Source organism: Labeo rohita, unplaced genomic scaffold (assembly GCF_022985175.1).
Source record: "Labeo rohita strain BAU-BD-2019 unplaced genomic scaffold, IGBB_LRoh.1.0 scaffold_1481, whole genome shotgun sequence".
Lineage (NCBI taxonomy): Eukaryota > Metazoa > Chordata > Actinopteri > Cypriniformes > Cyprinidae > Labeo > Labeo rohita.
Genome location: NW_026127650.1, coordinates 1 through 18,580, shown reverse-complemented (window position 1 = coordinate 18,580; position 18,580 = coordinate 1). Strand labels below are relative to the sequence as shown.

The 18,580-nt window shown below is 34.4% G+C and overlaps 2 protein-coding genes across 2 annotated transcripts; both read right to left on the bottom strand.

The window, feature by feature from the left end:
- Positions 1-354: 354 nt before the first annotated feature.
- LOC127158372 (uncharacterized) lies at positions 355-3,795 on the bottom strand (the record flags this gene model as incomplete). Its single annotated transcript, XM_051101535.1, has 6 exons — positions 3,701-3,795; positions 3,185-3,347; positions 2,980-3,051; positions 908-1,012; positions 614-814; positions 355-481 (listed from the first exon to the last, which is right to left on the bottom strand). Coding segments are annotated over exons 1-6 (689 nt in total), but the record flags the coding sequence as incomplete, so codon positions are not given.
- A 412-nt stretch (positions 3,796-4,207) lies between these two features.
- Positions 4,208-15,101, bottom strand: LOC127158371 (butyrophilin-like protein 3). Its single transcript, XM_051101534.1, has 8 exons — positions 15,047-15,101; positions 14,183-14,258; positions 12,330-12,683; positions 11,604-11,876; positions 11,294-11,401; positions 7,658-7,762; positions 5,004-5,106; positions 4,208-4,226 (listed from the first exon to the last, which is right to left on the bottom strand). Exons 2-8 carry the CDS (start codon positions 14,238-14,240, stop codon positions 4,208-4,210), a joined length of 1,020 nt encoding a protein of 339 aa, XP_050957491.1. The 5' UTR covers positions 14,241-14,258; positions 15,047-15,101.
- Between the last annotated feature and the right edge of the window lie 3,479 nt (positions 15,102-18,580).

Here is an 18,580-nt window from a genome sequence, read left to right as displayed (position 1 = left end):
AATAATACTTAGTATTACTCCTCAAATTTATTACAGCTTAACACCCATCACAAAAAGTAATCTTTTTAAACATTTCTTTTGTTAAAGCATCCAAGTGTTTACATTAAAACACTATTGTAAGCACCGAAAGAGAACTTAACAAAAGGCAAGAGTCAAGAGCCCAACTAAAACAATCACTGATCACAATAATGTTGGTTTGTTAGAAATTAAAAAAAAATTTCAACATTAATTGGTGGTGCAAAAGTGATATTAAATCAATGCCATTAACATTGACAAATCAACTATTTTTAACATTTATTCAATGATTTTTACCTGCTCTCTTGCTATCTGGGTAGTGTTATCCTTTGTTCTTACCACAAAGGTAGGTGGTAGGTGCAGTGCTGTCTCATCTCCCTAAGAATTAGAATCTTCTCTTCTTGTAGCCGCATCTTTGACATGTATGCATCGAAGATCTTCTTCTTAGTGAGGATGTTTGTGGATTCTAAAATCAAACAAATGAGCCATTCAACAGGATTGACCTGTAAGCTGAAAAAACAGTTGTATACATGCCCATTAAGATGCATCATCTGTTTGCTTAATGTAATCCCTCTCCCTCACAGAAATTGTTCCATACCAGTGCTGTGAACCTCCCATGGCCATATTAGAATTTCCTCCCCACTGGCATGGCCCACCACAGAGAGTCGGCTCTCCACCATCTCCTCATTTATACCCTCCTCCTCTGGCACTTGCTCATTGTATTGTTTGATCGCTTCAAAGAGTTTTCTTTTCTCATCCCCCAATTTCCGTCGCCGCAATTGTCGAATCTTGTTGCTGTCTATAATTTCCAAACACATGACAGAAACATAAAATCCAGGCAGGAGATTTGCGAGTCATGTAAATACAATAAATAGATAAGTGAACAACATACCTGTCTGATTATAGAGGCTTGCTTTTTTTTGATAGACACCCAGACACATGTGCTCTATCGACCGCTGAAGAATATGTTGGTCACCCTGTCTGGCATCCACAGAATCTTGGGAGGAGACAGAAGCATGTAAACAGACCATCTCTTCAGAATGGGTTATTTATTTATTTCTGATACAGTATTACTAATTTGTTAGTTAGAAGGCATTTGGGACAGAGCCATTTCAGCCTGAGTCAGGAACAGGCTTAGAGACTTGATTCCACAAATTTTCCTGACAGTACATCACTAGCACTATGTCTTGTGATGCATATGCAGTTTGCTACAGTAGCTACATCACCTAAAACTTGATATCCATTGACACCGTAATGTGTAACAGAAGAAAGTAATGTTACTACAGTAACACTTCCTCAACACTGTTAAGCACACTACACTCAAAAAATAGCTCTTATGCTGAACATGATTCAGTCATGGACAATGGTTCCATGTGAATGAAGCATGAAAAACCAAATACAATAATATATATAATAGCACAATACACACAATCACAAAATATACTTTTCACTACACAAAATAAGTGTTTCATCTAAATAAATGTTTCATTCACAGTAACTGCCTTTCATTAATCTATTACTATCAAACCTTTCATTTGCATCTCTTTAGAGACTGCCACATTACAATAACTACACTATAACTGGTATAGTGATACCATTTACTGTATTGGGAGCAAACTCTTCTAGCATGAAACCTCATGGCAATTTCATAACTTTATAACACCTCTTGATAACACACCGAATGCTATTGGGAAAAAAAAAATGCATTTTATGCCTATAATGTAATTTAGGTAAGTTAGTGTAAGTGTATTTTTAATGTGGCATCTGTAGCCTGAGTAACTGTTTTAAGTATTTTATGAATTATGGAGTGACAAAATGATATACCCAAAATTCCCCCTGTAAAAACATTTGACTCTAATATGTCAAAAAAAATTAAACAAGAATTTTGAAACTGACTTCATCCAGTGTTTAAATTTTTGTACTAGAAATGTATGCAAATTAGCGCATATTTCTTTAAATAATGTATTATTTGCATATTAAAACCTAAAAGATTTTAGAAAACTTGTAATGCAAAAAAATGTTTGCAATTATCAATATAATCAATCAACTGGGTAAGTAAGGTGATAACTATTATTTATTTACCCTATTCACCTGCAGTGTCTCACACCTTAATGTTAGTAAATGTTACCTAATGTTTTTTGAAAACACCTGCAATTACTGCAAAAGAAGCAACTCAACAAAAGCCAAGGGTCAAGAGCCCAACTAAAGCAAACACAGATCTCCAGGATGATGACCTCAAACTTAACATTTTCCATAAGAAACATCAACATCTAAACCTGTCAATTCTCAATAAGAACTGCTGTAGACATCTGGCAGAAATAAAGTCAATCTGGTTAGTAATACTGTAAGTGAAGCTGGTAATGCTATTTGTGGAGTTGTTTAATCAGATCTTGAGAGATTTAATGTCTTTTATCTTCAGTTCTTCTAAGGCTGTGGCTGAAATTTGTGTTCTTATTTCTCTTTCTTTCAGTGCTTGTTCAAAGCAGGTGTTTGAATGATTGAATGCATGTTTCAGGAACATCATACTAAACCTTAAATAACATTCTACTGACATTAAGGCAACTGGATATTTTTATGCTGTTGGAATGTTACAAATCAATGTTCCTAGAATGTTGAGTTTTAAATCAAAATTAAGTTGAAAAAACGTTTGAGAGTTGAAAGAACATCATATCTTTTAAAAAAATGTCCCTCTAATGTCCAGAAAACTGGACATTTTTTATGTTCCCATAACCAACACTGAATATTTGGAGAATGTTAGCTGGGAAAAAAGCATAACATCAATGATGTATAGTAATCAGCACTAAGACAGGATGAAGCAGTCAAATCCATAATGACCTGAAAACAACACAGTGCTCAGCAAACAGTAGTACAAATTGCAAAATTACAAACTGTCTAGAGTGAAATTCAGTACATCTGGTGGAATATCAGTACATTATGCAACTATGCAACACCTAAGCATATTACCTGATGTGGCCAGTGAGTTGTCCACAGTAGGCTGTGGGATCTCTGCTGCTGCTATGCCTGATTGGATCCAACCTAGTATTAACAGAAGTCAAACAAAATAATATTTCAATAACACCATATAATCAATATGGCATTACTGCTATTTCACCAAAAAATAAACTATTTATCCACTTACGTCTTGTTTTACTTTAACATACAACAATACCTTGAACAACGAATTCAAACAGTGCCTCCATTCTCTTAAGACAGGCCGATGCAGCCTCAGTTACCTCACACCTGGGCAGAAGCACCTCATTGGTCCATGTTTTGATTCCAGGGCGGGATATAAATAACACCGCCCTGGAGCCAAGGGCCTGAAACCTTTCCAGCTTCCAACAAGAGTAAAGCAAAATATGCATTATTTCCGAACATTTATGCTCTACGACATTTCAGAGTCAGTAAAAGCAAGTTTTTTTGTATACTATCATTATGACATATTGCTGCTTGCATACGTATTCAGGCCCTACACTGTAACATTTGCTAAAGAGCCATTTCGCTGAAGAATTTAGAATTTTGCGATCAGCAAGTAGAAGTTTTCACAGTGATTATTCATTTAGAAGATCTTAACTTAATTATAATAAGCTACAGTCAAATCAGTGTAAACCTAAAACTAAAAATACAGGTGTTTCATTACTTATGCATGCAAGCCAAAAGGTAAAAGTAAATGCAGTCTATAACATACCAACAAAGAAGCTTCATCCATTAGGTGCGATGATGTTTTATTTTTTTTCTGGGCCTGGGCCCATGTTTTTGATTTACAATCAAATTTTTCCAATTTTTTTTAACCGCAGCTTGTGGGGCTGCGCTGATTTGCAGTTCTTGCAGTTCTTGCATGCCACATTGAGTGACACAGTACAGGACACACATTTTTTAGTTGTTGATCCTGGTCCTGGCATATCTTTTTGGAAAGAAACATTAGAAACATGGGTTTCACATTAATAATACAATAAAATGATATAAAAGTTTCCTAATTTTTCTGGTCTTTGGCTGGTTAGACACTAACATCAGGCTAACATCAGGGCATGATGTCCCAGGGGGCTGCAGGATGAGGGTAAAAATATGGAATGAGAACACTAGACAATCAACTACTGGTTAAATTAAGTATGGCAGTGCCCTTACAGCATAGTTAGTCTATTACAATCCTATTTGATGATGAGTTTATAGCCTACTTTATACTTGTATATTATGGTCAGGGCCTACTGTTCAGCCTGTTAGAAGGGACAGTTAGCGAAAATAGCAATACAACGGTCATGTGCCAATCATATAGCCAATTATAAAACCGTATTTGATGCACCCAGAATTGATCCGTTTTAAACAAGAGCTCTAATCAAATAAACTGAAATGTTTTAAATGATTAACTGATAAAATATTTAAGTTTACTGTCTGATGAAATTAAGGTAACACTTTAATTTAGAGAATAAATGTTAGCAATTAACACATAACTAATATGTGTCTGTATTAGAGCCTAATAAGGCCTGCATTAAGCATTATTAATCATGTATTAGGCTTGTATTCACCAATTTTCATATTCTCATTGAATGGGCCATGTATTCTTGGTGAATCCTAATAACCAACGTTGCTCTTAACCTAAGGTTACTGATATACAGTAAGGTCAACATAAAAAGTTTATAGCTTTCCAATACTGTCTGACTCTGGATACGTAACTCTGTTACAAGTACCCTTTTCTTATTTGTACTTTAATTTCAAAACAAAGCTGGAATTTGGCAGGAGCATAGAACTGCTCCATGTCAATAGCACTTACCAAGCTAAGCAATGCGAATACCAGCCTGGCTACTCGGCACTATATACATTTTATTATTTTGTTTTATTATTATTATTAATGTATGAATGTATCAATATTAATGCAACATCATACAAGGACACGCCAAACAGCATAGACAACCTCACGATGCTAGTAAACATGTTATGATTTAACTAAAATATATAATTACATTGTTGTACAGATTAATGTCAACACGTCTTACCTGCTTGACGAGGTTCGAAGAAGAGGAAGTCGTGGCCGCAAGGGGCAGTGTTTAATGTCATCGTTAACGGGCATTAACGGGTATTTTCCCTGAACTTCCACAGCTGGAAAAACATGCAAGTTTCAAATTTGAGGGTATTAATTCTGTGAAATAGTTATTCCGTGTTTCCCCCCGTTCTTTAAATTAAACTTTAGCAAACTGTGGTGACGTCACGTAATCACTTACATCCGGGTATTTTAAATCGTGTAGTTCTCACGTTTGGAGAGAGTTTGCACTACTAATGTATTTTACCCAACACAGCAACATTTTTCTTCTCTGAATTAAAAGTATAACAGTACAAATGCAGTAAACACATACTAATGTCTCCTAATCTGTAAGCACTAAGGTGGTACTGAACTTATTGTAATTGTTTCCTATAGTTGCTAAGCAACGGAACTAGGTTGCGTAATTAAAAGGTTGTGGTTAACATGATTTAACATCGATTTAATACATTGTTTTTAGCGAGGTGTCAAGCAGCTGGGAAAGCAAGAAAAGAAACGAAATCCAGCCTCTGGTTGCATGTTTGACTCATATGACAGTAAGGTTTTACTTCATTAAAACGTGACACTTACACGATTTTTTTCGGCGTGGATCAGGGCAAATTAGTAATTTTCACCTTGAAAATAATAATAAAAAAAGTGGGGTGTACGTTTGTCTCCTTTCTTAACGTGGACTTGTATGCTCCCTGATCGTCAGTACAGCAATATTCCATTCTATCGGTCTAATAAGAAACAAAATAAGTCGTGGCTTTTAAGATTTTTACGGCTATTGCGTATCAACATCCGGGTATTTCTCCACGAAACATGTTAACACAAAACGTGTAAGTTTCACGTCTGAGGAGGTTAAACCGTGACAGCTACACGTTTTCCAAAGTGGACCAACGTGATTATGTCACGTCTTGTTAAAAATAATGAATTATATATTTTAATAAGATCATATAAAACATTCACCTTTAGGTAGAATTGTCTTTAAAAGTTGATCACGTTCTACAGAAAATTCTGAAAAAGATGAGAAAAGAACATTATATTATTTTTATTACTCTGACAAACAAGGTATGATCATTCATAAACATCACACAAGTGTACATCAGGGACCATGAACCCGACCATGAAGCTGGTTTCGCTGATTAGACAGGCAAGTTTCAGTTTAGTTTGTGCTCCGACTCTGCAAAGTTTTAGGCACCATGAAAGTGGTTTGGCTTTTAGCAGTGTTCATCGCCATAGTAACTTACGCTCCACAGGTAACCTCCTCCAGGACAGATTATGTTCTGGTTTAGAACAAACTGAAATTTGACCAATTAGCTTTGAGCAAACTGACACATCTGTGACACAAAAAAAGTCACTCCCTCAGTTTCTCTTGCTCCAAATTAAAGTAGTAAAAGATTAAAAAAATTAAATCATCTGGATTTTGGTAATTGACACTATTTATTGCAATTATTTTATATGATTCACATAATTATTGTACCCATACTCCATTACCATTTTAACCATTTTAGTTTAATAGTTAAAGCTACAGTCTAAAAAATTTTTTGTGTGTTCAAAATTTCTAAAATGTATATAATAAGTGGATGCATCATGAATCCATTTTTCAAACATGTTTTTGTCTTATCGTGAATCATCACAGTACACCTATAATAAGGTTTTATATTCAGACTAGTTTAGACTGGTTCTGGTAGGAAGTGCTGTGGAGTAAACCAGTACCTGTGTGACTCATCATAGACATAAACAGAGAGAAGTAGCTCCAGCTACAATGTTCTTCAGCAAGACACATTCAGTTCTGTTTATTAACCGCTAGAGCACCAAAGGTTATGGACTGCAGCTTTAAGATTTTATTTTATGTGAATAAAAAATATATACAGATAAATGAAATATAAATAAGCTTTTGTCTCAATAGTTTTAAACATGACTACACAGGAGCTTAGATTTTTGAGTCTCTGTGTACCTACATATATATTATGAACTATATACACTATATACACTTCACATCTTTCATTAGCAGTGATATGTCAAGATGTTTTCTTTAGCTTGTCCTCTTTCATGACCAGATCTTGTTATCTTACTGTGCAAATGTGTTTTAAATTTTTCATATTTTTCAGTCTTTTAATCTTCAATTAAACTAAATAAATCGCAAAGACTCTCTTGTGAATCAAAGTTTTAAAGAATGTGATTGATTGTTCGTTACTGATGTCACATTTCTATGTGCATGTGCTCTATAAACACATGATCAAGTCTGAGCTGACAGAGGAAGTTGATGATCAGTGTCATGACACCAACAAACCTGGACTGGTTTGATTTTGTCAACTCAAAACTAATCCTGTAACCCTGAGTTTGTTCAGCCATTATTATGGTACAAGCCCTTGGTACATGTCAGGGAGTGGTTGTGTTTTTGTGTTTTTTTATTAAACAATACTGATGGCGCATAAATCCAGCTCTATATTGTCTTTTTCGCAACCAGTCGTGACAGAAAAATATACATTATATAAACAACTGGTGACCATTTACCAGACTCAAGATGTACACAAAATAAATGAATGCACACAGTTAAAATTGTATTTTTCTTCTGAAAACAGACTTTAAATTAATAATGAATTAATAACGTAATAAAGACAAATTCACCATGTTGTATTCTCCTCTTCTCATCCTGTAGTTGACTGTGTTCATTCTGTAATTGACTGTGTTCATTCTGTAGTTGACTGTGTTCATTCTGTAGTTGAATGCGTTCTAAAGAAGATTCAGAATAAAGACAAGAGAAAACAGAATTCAGACAAAAAAATACAAATATAATTTGTGATTGAGGAACAATAATAAATTACAGGGCCATATTCACAAAAAAATATGAATGCACAATGTCTATTAATTAAGCATTTTGTGGATGAAAACAGACTTGACATTAATACTGAATTAAATTAAAATTGAAATTACATTTTTGCCTCAGTAAATTTCTGCTTTTTAAACTAAACTGCTTTTTAATAGTTAGTTATAAGGTAGTTGTTAATAGTCTAATATCTGCTTTATAATACTAATAAACAGCCAATATGCTTATAATATGCATGCTAATAAGCAACTAGTGAGAATTGGTCTCTAGTCTAAATATTACCAAATTATTTAAACCCTTATGCGGTCTTCGGGGTCTTTTTGACCTGCAAATGACTTTTGCTAAATTTTAAAAAAATGTTCTCTTTTCTTTTCGAAATGACATGAGGCTTTGTAAAACTGTCAGCACTTTCTAGATCTACAAATAAAAAAAAATTGGAATGATATCTTGACTTTATGTTAGTGTTTAAAAAACAGTCACACTCGTGGTCTTTGGGGTCCACGCAACAAAATTTTATTTTGAAACAAAGTAATACACACATATATATATATATATATATATATATATATTTTAAACAAATATTATTTTCCTGTTTATTAATGTTTTTACTACATTTGTGCAGTTTTCGGAGGATGTATTATATATTTTTTTAATTTATATAATTTAATAAATACATATTTTTATTAGGTTTTTATACAAAAACAGCTTTTTGTGTAAAATTCACTTTATAAAAGACCCACATCTTTAACTTTCACTCATGGGGATAACATGGATAATTTGACATGGTGTGGTGTAAGATTTTTGTCCATCTTTTGGAAAATGCCCTTTTAAAAATAAAAAAATTATCATTTTTAACAGTAGATGGCTGCAGAGCTCCACTATTTACTATGTGCTATTTGACCAACTGAAAGATATCTTTTTACAAGTGTCAAATGATCCATGTTATACCCATGAATAGGTTTTTGTATAAAAACCTATTAAAAATATATATTTATTTATTAATTTATATAATTTTAAAAAAATCATAATAAATCCTCCAAAAATGGCACAAATGTAGTAAAAACATTAATGAACAGAAAAATTTAATTTGTTTTAGAAAAAAAAAAAACTATTATTTTGTTACAAAATTAAATTTTGTTGAGTGGGGTCTCTAGAGATCCCAAAGACAACCCAAAATTAAGACCGCATAAAGACAAATTAAAAAAAAATAATAATAATTATCCTCAACATAATATTTAACATATGAGGTAACATATCGAAAGGAAAATCTGTAGACAATTTTTTTTTTACATTTTTGTAACATAATACATTTTTTCATAACATTATATTATTTTCTTTTTGTACTTTATTACAATTATACATGTTGTCATGAATCTGGTCGGTGACCTGCAGTCCGCTCACCACCAGATGTCACTCTCGCCCTGTCTTTACACACTGTTGCTCTACACCCTGGACTACATCTCCCGTCATCCAGAGCGCTGACTGAATCAGCACCTGTGGCCAATCAGGCGTGCTATAAAAGCCCCGGACTTTCCCTCTGTAGATCACGGAGTATTGTGGTTATTGTTGTGGCTATTTCATTGTGTATTGCGTTCCCTAGTTCCCTAGTTTCCTAGTTTCCTTGTTCCCTAGTTCCTGGGTTTCCGAGTTCCTAGTTCCCTGCGTTTAGCTTTCACGCCTGGCCATCTCATCTCGTCCGTCTCACCGCCTGCCTTCTGGACTCTAGTTCGTTTGTACGGATTATCCCTCTGCTTCGCGTTATGGATTATGTTCGCCACTGATTGACCCACGCCTACTTCACGGACTACTCTTGTACCTCGCCCCTACATACCTGTTTGTCATTGTTTTGACCCTGCCTGTTCGACCATGTCTCTGATTCGTCCTGTTAATAAAAGCTTGCATTTGGATCTGCTCGCCTCTCGTCTCACTCCCCACATTACACACAAATTTTACCTACCTTAAAGAGATAATATTTTTTACCAATGGCTATTCCTCATTTTTCCTTCTACTTTATCTTCCATTCACTTTTTTTTCTCCTTTTGTGGTAATACCCACCACCAACATATTAACAAAAATAAATAGATAAATAGTAAAAAATAAAAATAACATTTACATATATAGACACTTTTACATGGAAAACTTCCGGGATGAAGTAAAGGCTTTCCGGGATGATCCTTAAATGGTTTAGGTCATACTTAGAAGGGAGAGGTTATTATGTGAGTATAGGAGAGCATAAGTCTAAATGGACGTCCATGACATGTGGAGTCCCTCAAGGCTCAATTCTTGCGCCGCTCTTGATCAGCCTGTAGATGCTCCCACTGAGTCAAATAATGAAAAGGAACCACATTACCTATCACAGCTATGCAGATGACACCCAGGTTTACCTAGCCTTATCACCAAATGACTACAGCCCCATTGACTCCCTTTGCCAATGCATTGATGAAATTTACAGTTGGATGTGCAAAAACTTTCTTAAAACAAAGAGAAAACTGAAGTCATTACATTTGGAAACAAAGATGTTTTCAAGGTGAATGCAGACCTTGACTCTAGGGGTAAAACAACTAAAAATCAAGTCAAGAATCTTGATGTGATTCTGGAGTCAGACCTAGTTTCAGTATCATGTCTACAATCAATAATTAAATCACCATATTATCATTTCAAAAACACTGCAGGAATTGGATGTTTTGTTTCTAGTCAAGACTTGGAGAAACTTGTTCATGCGTTCAGCAGCAGCTTGGACTATTGTAATGGACTCCTAACTGACCTTCACAAGAAGACCATTAAACAGCTGCAGCTCATCCAGAACACTGCTGCCAGGATTCTGACTAGAACCAGAAAATCTAAGCATATCACACCAGTCCTCAGGTCCTTACACTGGCTTCCAGTTACATTTAGGATTGATTTTAAAGTATTATTACTCATTTATAAATCACTCAATGGCCTTAGACCCCAATATATTGCAAATATGCTCACTGAATATAGACCTAACAGACCACTCAGATCATTAGGATCAAGTCAGTTAGAAATATCAAGTGTTCACTCAAAATAAAAGGGCATCTGCTTTTAGCTATTATGCTACATTCAGCTGGAATCAGCTTCCAGAAGAGATCAGATGTGCTAAAACAGTAGCCACATTTAAATCCAGACTCAAAACTCATCTGTTTAGCTGTGCATTTACTGAATGAACACTGTGCTACGTCCGAATGATTGCACTGTATTTTATGTATAATCTTTTTTTTTATTATTCTCTGATGTTTTAATTCATTTTAAATCATTTTTTATGAGTATTTGTATGATTATTTTAATTATTTTTTATGTAAATCACTTTGAATTACCCTTATGAAATGTGCTATAAATAAACTTGCCTTGCCTTGAAAATTAACCCCATACAGCCTATTTACAAAAAATAGTAAATAACAAGAAAACAAGATTTTTACCTTTGTTTTTATGAGCAAACACAGCTATCAATATTCCAGCAATCACACTGAGCACAACAAAAACTGAAATCAGGATGACTGATGTCCTCCAAGAACTAAACATATTACCTGCAAAACAGAACAGTAATTCAGCACATTGTGTAAATCAAACTATTTTAATGAAATGATTAAAAACACACGTAGACAGTAAAATGTTTTAGCTTTACATAATTTAATAGACTAAGCTGATAATCATTAAATCTTTTTACTGCATCAAAAATACCGTGAGATGATGACAAACAATTACAGGAACAAAAGTGTCAGTATTTACTTGTTGTGATCATCAGTGTCTCCCGCATGTGATGCTTCAGTTTGAATCTGCAGTGAATCTTGCTGTCTCTCTCATATACAGTGATGGTGTGTTTCACACTGAATCTGTCTTCATTTCTGTGTGTCTCTGTAGTTTCTGAACTCAAACTGACTCCTTCACTGTTCAGCCACTCAAGATCAGGTTCAGGATACCAACCTTCAGATTCACACAGTAGATGAAGTCCTCCTGAATGATCAAACCCATCTACAGTGATCACTGGAGGACGTCCTACAGCTACAGAAAAACAAGTAGTATATAATGTTGTCGTTCTGGCTTTCTTATGTTAGTTAGAGCATGTTAAGCCTGGAATACACAACACAACTTTTGCCCCAATTTACAGTCTGAGCAAACTGATGCTAGTTGCTGACAGTCAGAGTCAGTCTGCAGATTAGAGTTGACAAATCTAATAGAAAATTGTGTAGTGTATGGTGGTGACAGACTCTTTCAGCTTCAGAATCTGATTCCATCCAGTCGGAGGATATTTAACATGTTTGATTTTTTCAGGAGATTTTAGAGCGCATATCACACGTCTCCAACAAGGAGCATGTTTCTGTGTGAGTTTGTTGTGATCCTCAGTTGTTTAGTGTATGATGCCTAGAGATATATGATGACTAGAGAAAAATATGTTAAAATCTGTTCATATTTTAAAAGTTGTGTAGTGTACTCCAGCCTTTAATAGTTTCTCACCTTCAACCTTGACATTAACAGTGGTATCATCATTCCAGGATTTGGACTGAATAAAACACTTATAAAGTCCTTCATCAGAGACTCGGACTGATGAGAGTTTGAGTGATGTGTTTCCTCTCTGTAGTTCTTGATGATTCAGTTTTGTTCTTCCTCTGTAGGACTCAATCTGATCTGTGTTTTTGTCTACACGATCCTCATAGAGATGAACTAGTTGTGAGTCTTTCTGATCAGATCTAAACCACTCCACTCTCATGTCCACAACACTGATGTTGGGTTTGACTGAACAGGGCAGAATCACATCTTCACCAGCTACAACAAATACAGGACCTGCAGGTCCCACTACTTCATACTGCTCTGTAAAAGAGAAAGAGAGCAGGTCTAATTAAAAAGTGAACCTCCTGTTACTGTCAACCTTTAAGTGGCAAGTCATAAAAGTAGTTCATAACATATTTAAATGTGCACAAGTCTGAATGAGACATCAGACAACTGTTATTTGCAACACTGACCACTCATCCAGGAAACCTACAGTTTTCAACATAATTGTGCAATGCAATTTAATGCAAGTTAATAAAATAATAAAAATTTCATGTCCATTTATTCTGTAGCCATGTATTGATCACTTACAGTGAGCTGGTTAGTATCAAAAAATTCTAAACTAAACTCTAATTATAAATAAACTCTCCACCTTATTTTTGCATCTGATCATTTGTATATTTTACGAGCTTGACTTCACTCATTACGAATCAGATTCCAAAAATTACGTTTTGTATTTGAATTTTAAAATAATTGTATTCAGACTACAGTTACTTTTTATTGATTACATGATTATATATTATTTACACAAAAGCAATAAATTATCCATAAGTTGTTTTATTCCTCTTTTTCACTTTGAAAGTCATTAAAATGGACAAATTTATAAACATTTAGTTTGTAATCTGGTCATCTTTCATCTAATATATTTACTTGAACTACACTTGAGATTTTAGAATATTTTAATAATTAATTTTATTATTATAATTTTAATAATAATAAAGTATCACATGTTCTTTGGTTCTCTGACATGGTCACATGATATGCAGGTAAACAAATGTAACATTATTTTTTTAGCAAACCTGCAATAAATAAATTTGTTAAATAACACAAATATTCTTTATGCATTTAATCCCATTTTATTAACCAGTGTCTTTGCTGCTGACCTTCAATGATCCAGTTCAACCATAAGCAAAAAATACTTTAGATAAACTAACATTTGTGCTTCATTTTTTTTATTGCTGAAAAAGTGTTGAACTTTCTTCTCCTGTGTGAATGTACTTTTTCTTCAGCCCGAAGATTATTCATTTCACTTTTTAGTATGAAAGGGCTTTTACATTTGCTAAAAATATAACTTTTTATAATAAAAACTAACAAGCCCAGTCCATATTTAAAAAGCAACACGAAAGTAACGCAATGAATGACTTTCCATAAAAATTAACTGAGTAATGTAATTAGTTACTTTTTTAGGGAATAACACAATATTGTAATGCATTACTGTTAAAAGTAATTTTCCCCAACACTGTTTGTAAGTAACCTACCCAGCTCTGTGTACAAAACAGCTAGTTTTGCTGCTTGATGTTGCAAACTGGTGTCTTCTCATGTTATTTTAATGTATTTTCTTTATTATTAACACACTGGTTTGTAGTGCAAACAGTTTTACCATTTACAGCACAATGTTATTCTTCTCGTCAGTTCCCTATAGTGAAAGTCTTGCCCATAGGTTTACTTTTGTATTGAAAAATAAGATGGACAGCTAGCTCACCTGAACAATGAATCAATCTGAACACACTTCATCTCTTTACATGGGTGTGAAAAATTACCTGATCTCGAATCTGTAATTCCACTAATAATCAGCAGAGTCACACAAATGAACTTCATTGCTGGAGGACACAGATGCTAAAAATAAAAATGTGAATACAAAATATTACAATAAACAGACAAATGCTGAGGTAACATGCGTTTTGCCTCCGAATAAGGTTACTTGCACATTTACACTTAGGCCTATGGGCCAAATACAACATTTTACATAAACATCTACAATCAACAGGTTAAATTAGTCCAGACAAAGCAAGACACAAATGTACTAAATATATAATAACCTAACTAACTGGTTACACGCATCTGATCTCAAGCCAGACTCATGATAGACACACGTTCAAGTAAATGTTTTTCAACTTACCTTCAACTGAATGTGGCCCAAAGGGACTAACTGACAAAGTCAAACATATAACAAATTAAATATTGATATGTCGACTATGCCACCTAGGGCCTGTTACCCCAGGAACTTAAGTTAGATTTTCTCCAAAGGTCACGCCAGTTCGTAATTTGAAAAAAAAAAAAAAGGTCATAGATGCAAGTTCCCCATAAAAATACTTTTATTCAGTCAAATAAAATCAAGAAATACTGTAATAAAAATACCCGTTTCCTCAGTGAAACATTCAGCTCCCCACACTTATACTACTACAAGTGGTATAGAACTTATAACAGATATAACAGAATAAACAGAAAAAAAGGAGAAAACAACAATATAAGTAGAAGTACAACTGACCCAGATGCAAATGGCAACAATGAATGACAAAAAGCAAAAAAAAAAAAAAAATGAATGCAATGCTCAACAAACTATATCACACAATGCAGGGCTGAGGGACAGCTGCTTCAGGCAACCCTGCAAAGACAAATCAAACCTCAAAAAGACTGAATCCCACACCCAACCACACCAGTGAGACACTGCACTCTGGTGACGGGACACTCCCACTATCACGGCACCAGGAAACCCAAACAAGTGGCCCTCAGCTCCTGCATAGAAACACAAGTCAGTTAAACAAAAGCAAAAAAAAAATAAAAAATACAGGTAATTCAAGACCAATTAACAACAAATATTTTTAATAGAAAAAAAAAAAAAAAAACACAAGAAAAACACACAATCCGGCACAAATGGCTCCAACACACTTACACAAAAACAAGAAAACAAGAAACAAATTATGCCAGATTAATCAGATAAACAATACAAAATGGAAATAAACCAGGCTTTAATTTCAAAATAAGTTAGTGAAAACAAACACCTTAACAATAAAAATACAAAAAAAAAAAAAAAAAAAAAAAAAAAAAAAAGAAAATTTGATTCCACCAAACAAATTAGCAATGACACAGCAAAACGAAGCAATTATTTAGACTCACAAAAGGAGCCAACACAATTATAGGAGTAACGGACGACACTCAAACCTATCAGGAGCAGCGAAGCACAAGACAGATGAGAAACAACAGGGCGAAACAACAGCACTGTCCAGATCACTGCGGTCACATTAACTTCACAGCACACGTCATTTAATTACGTATTGAACACCCTGATGCGCCGACATTCCCGATCGCCAGATATCACGGACTCTGCAATCATATGCCCCGTAAATACACATATGCTGTCAGACTCACTGCAATCGACGATAAACACTCACCAGTATGAGCAACCAGCCAACCCCAACTTAGCCAGCCTTATCGACTCGAATGGTTAGCACGCTACCTGATCTGTACTAATATAAAAACACGAATAAAAATTACAATTCCCACAAAAAGGACACAAACAAATGTGTCACATACATTCCTGCAACTGTCGAGCCCATTAAAAAAAAAAAAAGCCTGAGAGAGGCAGGTATTACAATCACGCGCGTCCCACCCAAGCCGCAACCTCCCGGTCTCCCTCTTGAAGCCAACACGCAAGTAACTAAAGCTGCAATTCATCGACTGGCCGCTAGAGACTGGCTGCAAAAGGGAGACAATCCCATAGACCTACAATGTTAAAATGCCCAACTTCACAGCGGAAAAAAAATATGTCAAAATTTTATTTTGGTATATATAGGTAATTTTGCCCTTCATTAAAACTGTGAGGGGGGTGAATTTTTTTATAACTCATCCGTTTAATTTATATTAAGCCTTAAAGTTCTGCATAATTAAGGGCGTGGCCACTTGACTGACAGGTGGATTGCCGCTTTGCCCTACAAAGCAAAAGACTCGTTGGAGTGTGAAACTGAGAAAAATGGCTTTAAAGATTTTTATTTTTCCAGAAAAATGAATTATAGGTAGGACACTGAAAATCTGGCAATTAGATGTTTTAATGAAAATGATCTCAAACTTGATTTTTGCCCTATTTTGAGTTATTGTACTCCTTTGCATTGTCTGCAAAAAGTGAGGTGTCACGCCAAGGTAAAAGGCAGTAACTACCACATTATATACAATATTTGGGTGCTGATCACCACTTACAAAATCATATAGTAACATCTGTATAAAATCTAGTGAGCATTCCCCAGCAAACACCACAACGTTGCAAAAGCGTTTTTAGAAAGTTTTTAAAATGTTGGAAGGAGACGTTGTAAAAACGTTTTTGCAACGTTGTGAAAAAACATATTTATAACGTACTTACCACGTCCAAACTGGTACTTCACATGCTGCCATCAAAACGTTTTCTTCACAGTGTTAAATCTGACTATTGATCCTATTAAAAGCACTTATTTACATTTCACCTTACCTTGTAGCATTGCTGACCTCGTCGGTTTTATAAGCCTAGGTTAACATATGTAGGCCTAATCATTTATACTACACAAAAATTATTACTCATCGTATTTATTCACAAAATATAAAAAGTAATGTGATATGTACGGTGGCCGAGAGAGCTCAAGGCGCTGCAACTTAAGAAAACACATGCAAACAGAAAAAAACGACAACAAATTAAGAAAACATCTTCATCAGTTTGACAACACAGGCGCTGCAAATCCTCGCGACGCAAACACAAATACGGAAACGCGCTGCAAATTCTCACAACACAACCAAACACAGAAACGCGCTGCAAATAGCACGAACCACAACGGAAATGTTTCAGGGGGACCTCAAAAAGTGACGGACCCGGCTGGCACCTGAATTTTGCATTTTTTTCGTGAACTTTGAACGTTATATTTGCATGTATTTATTTATTTATTTATTTGCAATTAAGTTAATAACGTTTCACAAGTGTGTAATTCGTCAGATTAGTCCAATAATATCCAAAAGACCAATGAATCGTATGATCAGGATGTTAAACAAAATAATCAGGTCCAGATATTGAACATTTATTTTTCTATTGCCCTTATGCTATTTCATTTTGGACTGGCTTTAAAATAGACATAAAGAAATTAAGCAAACCCCTTAATTTAGATTTTCATGATATTTTACTTTGTTTTCAAAACCCCTCTTTTTCTGATAAACAGGTTTATATTGTAAATCTCTTAATTATCTTAGCAAAGTTTTATATTCACAAGTTAAAAGTAAGTCAGAAGAAACCATTATCTCATTAACCTCTGAATTATGAGATCTCAAAATAAGAAGCTCATAAAAACAAAACAAATTTTAAAGCTTTTCAAATGTATGTAACTGCCCTGGAATTTACTTTTTCTTTCTTTCTTTCTTTCTTTCTTTTGGTATGTTTGTGTTCATTTTGGGTGTTTTCTCCATGCTGTTATTTATTTATTTATTTTTTCGCAGTTGAATTTGCAATTTGAAATGTTGCCTTGTTTTTTTGTTCGATGATGAAACGGAATAATAATAATAATAAATAAAATAAAATAATAATAATCACGTCTCAGCCGGGTCCGTCACTTTTTGAGGTCCCCCTGAAACATTTCTGTTGTGGTTCGTGCTATTTGCAGCGCGTTTCTGTGTTTGGTTGTGTTGTGAGAATTTGCAGCGCGTTTCCGTATTTGTGTTTGCGTCGCGAGGATTTGCAGCGCCTGTGTTGTCAAACTGATGAAGATGTTTTCTTAAGTTGTTGTCGCTTTTTTCTGTTTGCATGTGTTTTCTTAAGTTGCAGCGCGTTGAGCTCTCTCGGCCACCGTAGATATGGGTAGTTCACAAAAATAAATAAATAAGCTAATAAACAAGACAAATGCATGAATATATACCAATAAAGCATAATGGTTTCAAATAAAGTACAACATATGAAAATTATGCAATGACTGGCAAATTTGAATATGAGTACAAAGTCCAAGAAATTTCAATGCATATTTTAACAGAAAAAAAGCAACATTTTATTGTAAAATGTATTCAATTTCAGCTAGTAACAAATTATTTTATTGCAGTTATAATAATAATCACACTGCAATCTTATTACTCGTTTGCACTAAAACTAATGATTATATTGTTAGAGATTTATTAGCACAAATTACAGGTATATGTGTGACGGATATATAAATATT

What these genes read in the sequence shown, in the direction of transcription:
- LOC127158371 (XM_051101534.1), bottom strand. Translation starts at nt 14,240, where the DNA reads ATGAAGTTCATTTGTGTGACTCTGCTGATTATTAGTGGAATTACAGAT. An exon ending in GACACTGATGATCACAACAA is followed by an intron (nt 11,402 to 11,603) that starts GTAAATACTGAC and finishes TCTGTTTTGCAG; the next exon opens with GTAATATGTTTAGTTCTTGG. An exon ending in GAAGAGGAGAATACAACATG is followed by an intron (nt 5,107 to 7,657) that starts GTGAATTTGTCT and finishes ATGTTTTTCCAG; the next exon opens with CTGTGGAAGTTCAGGGAAAA.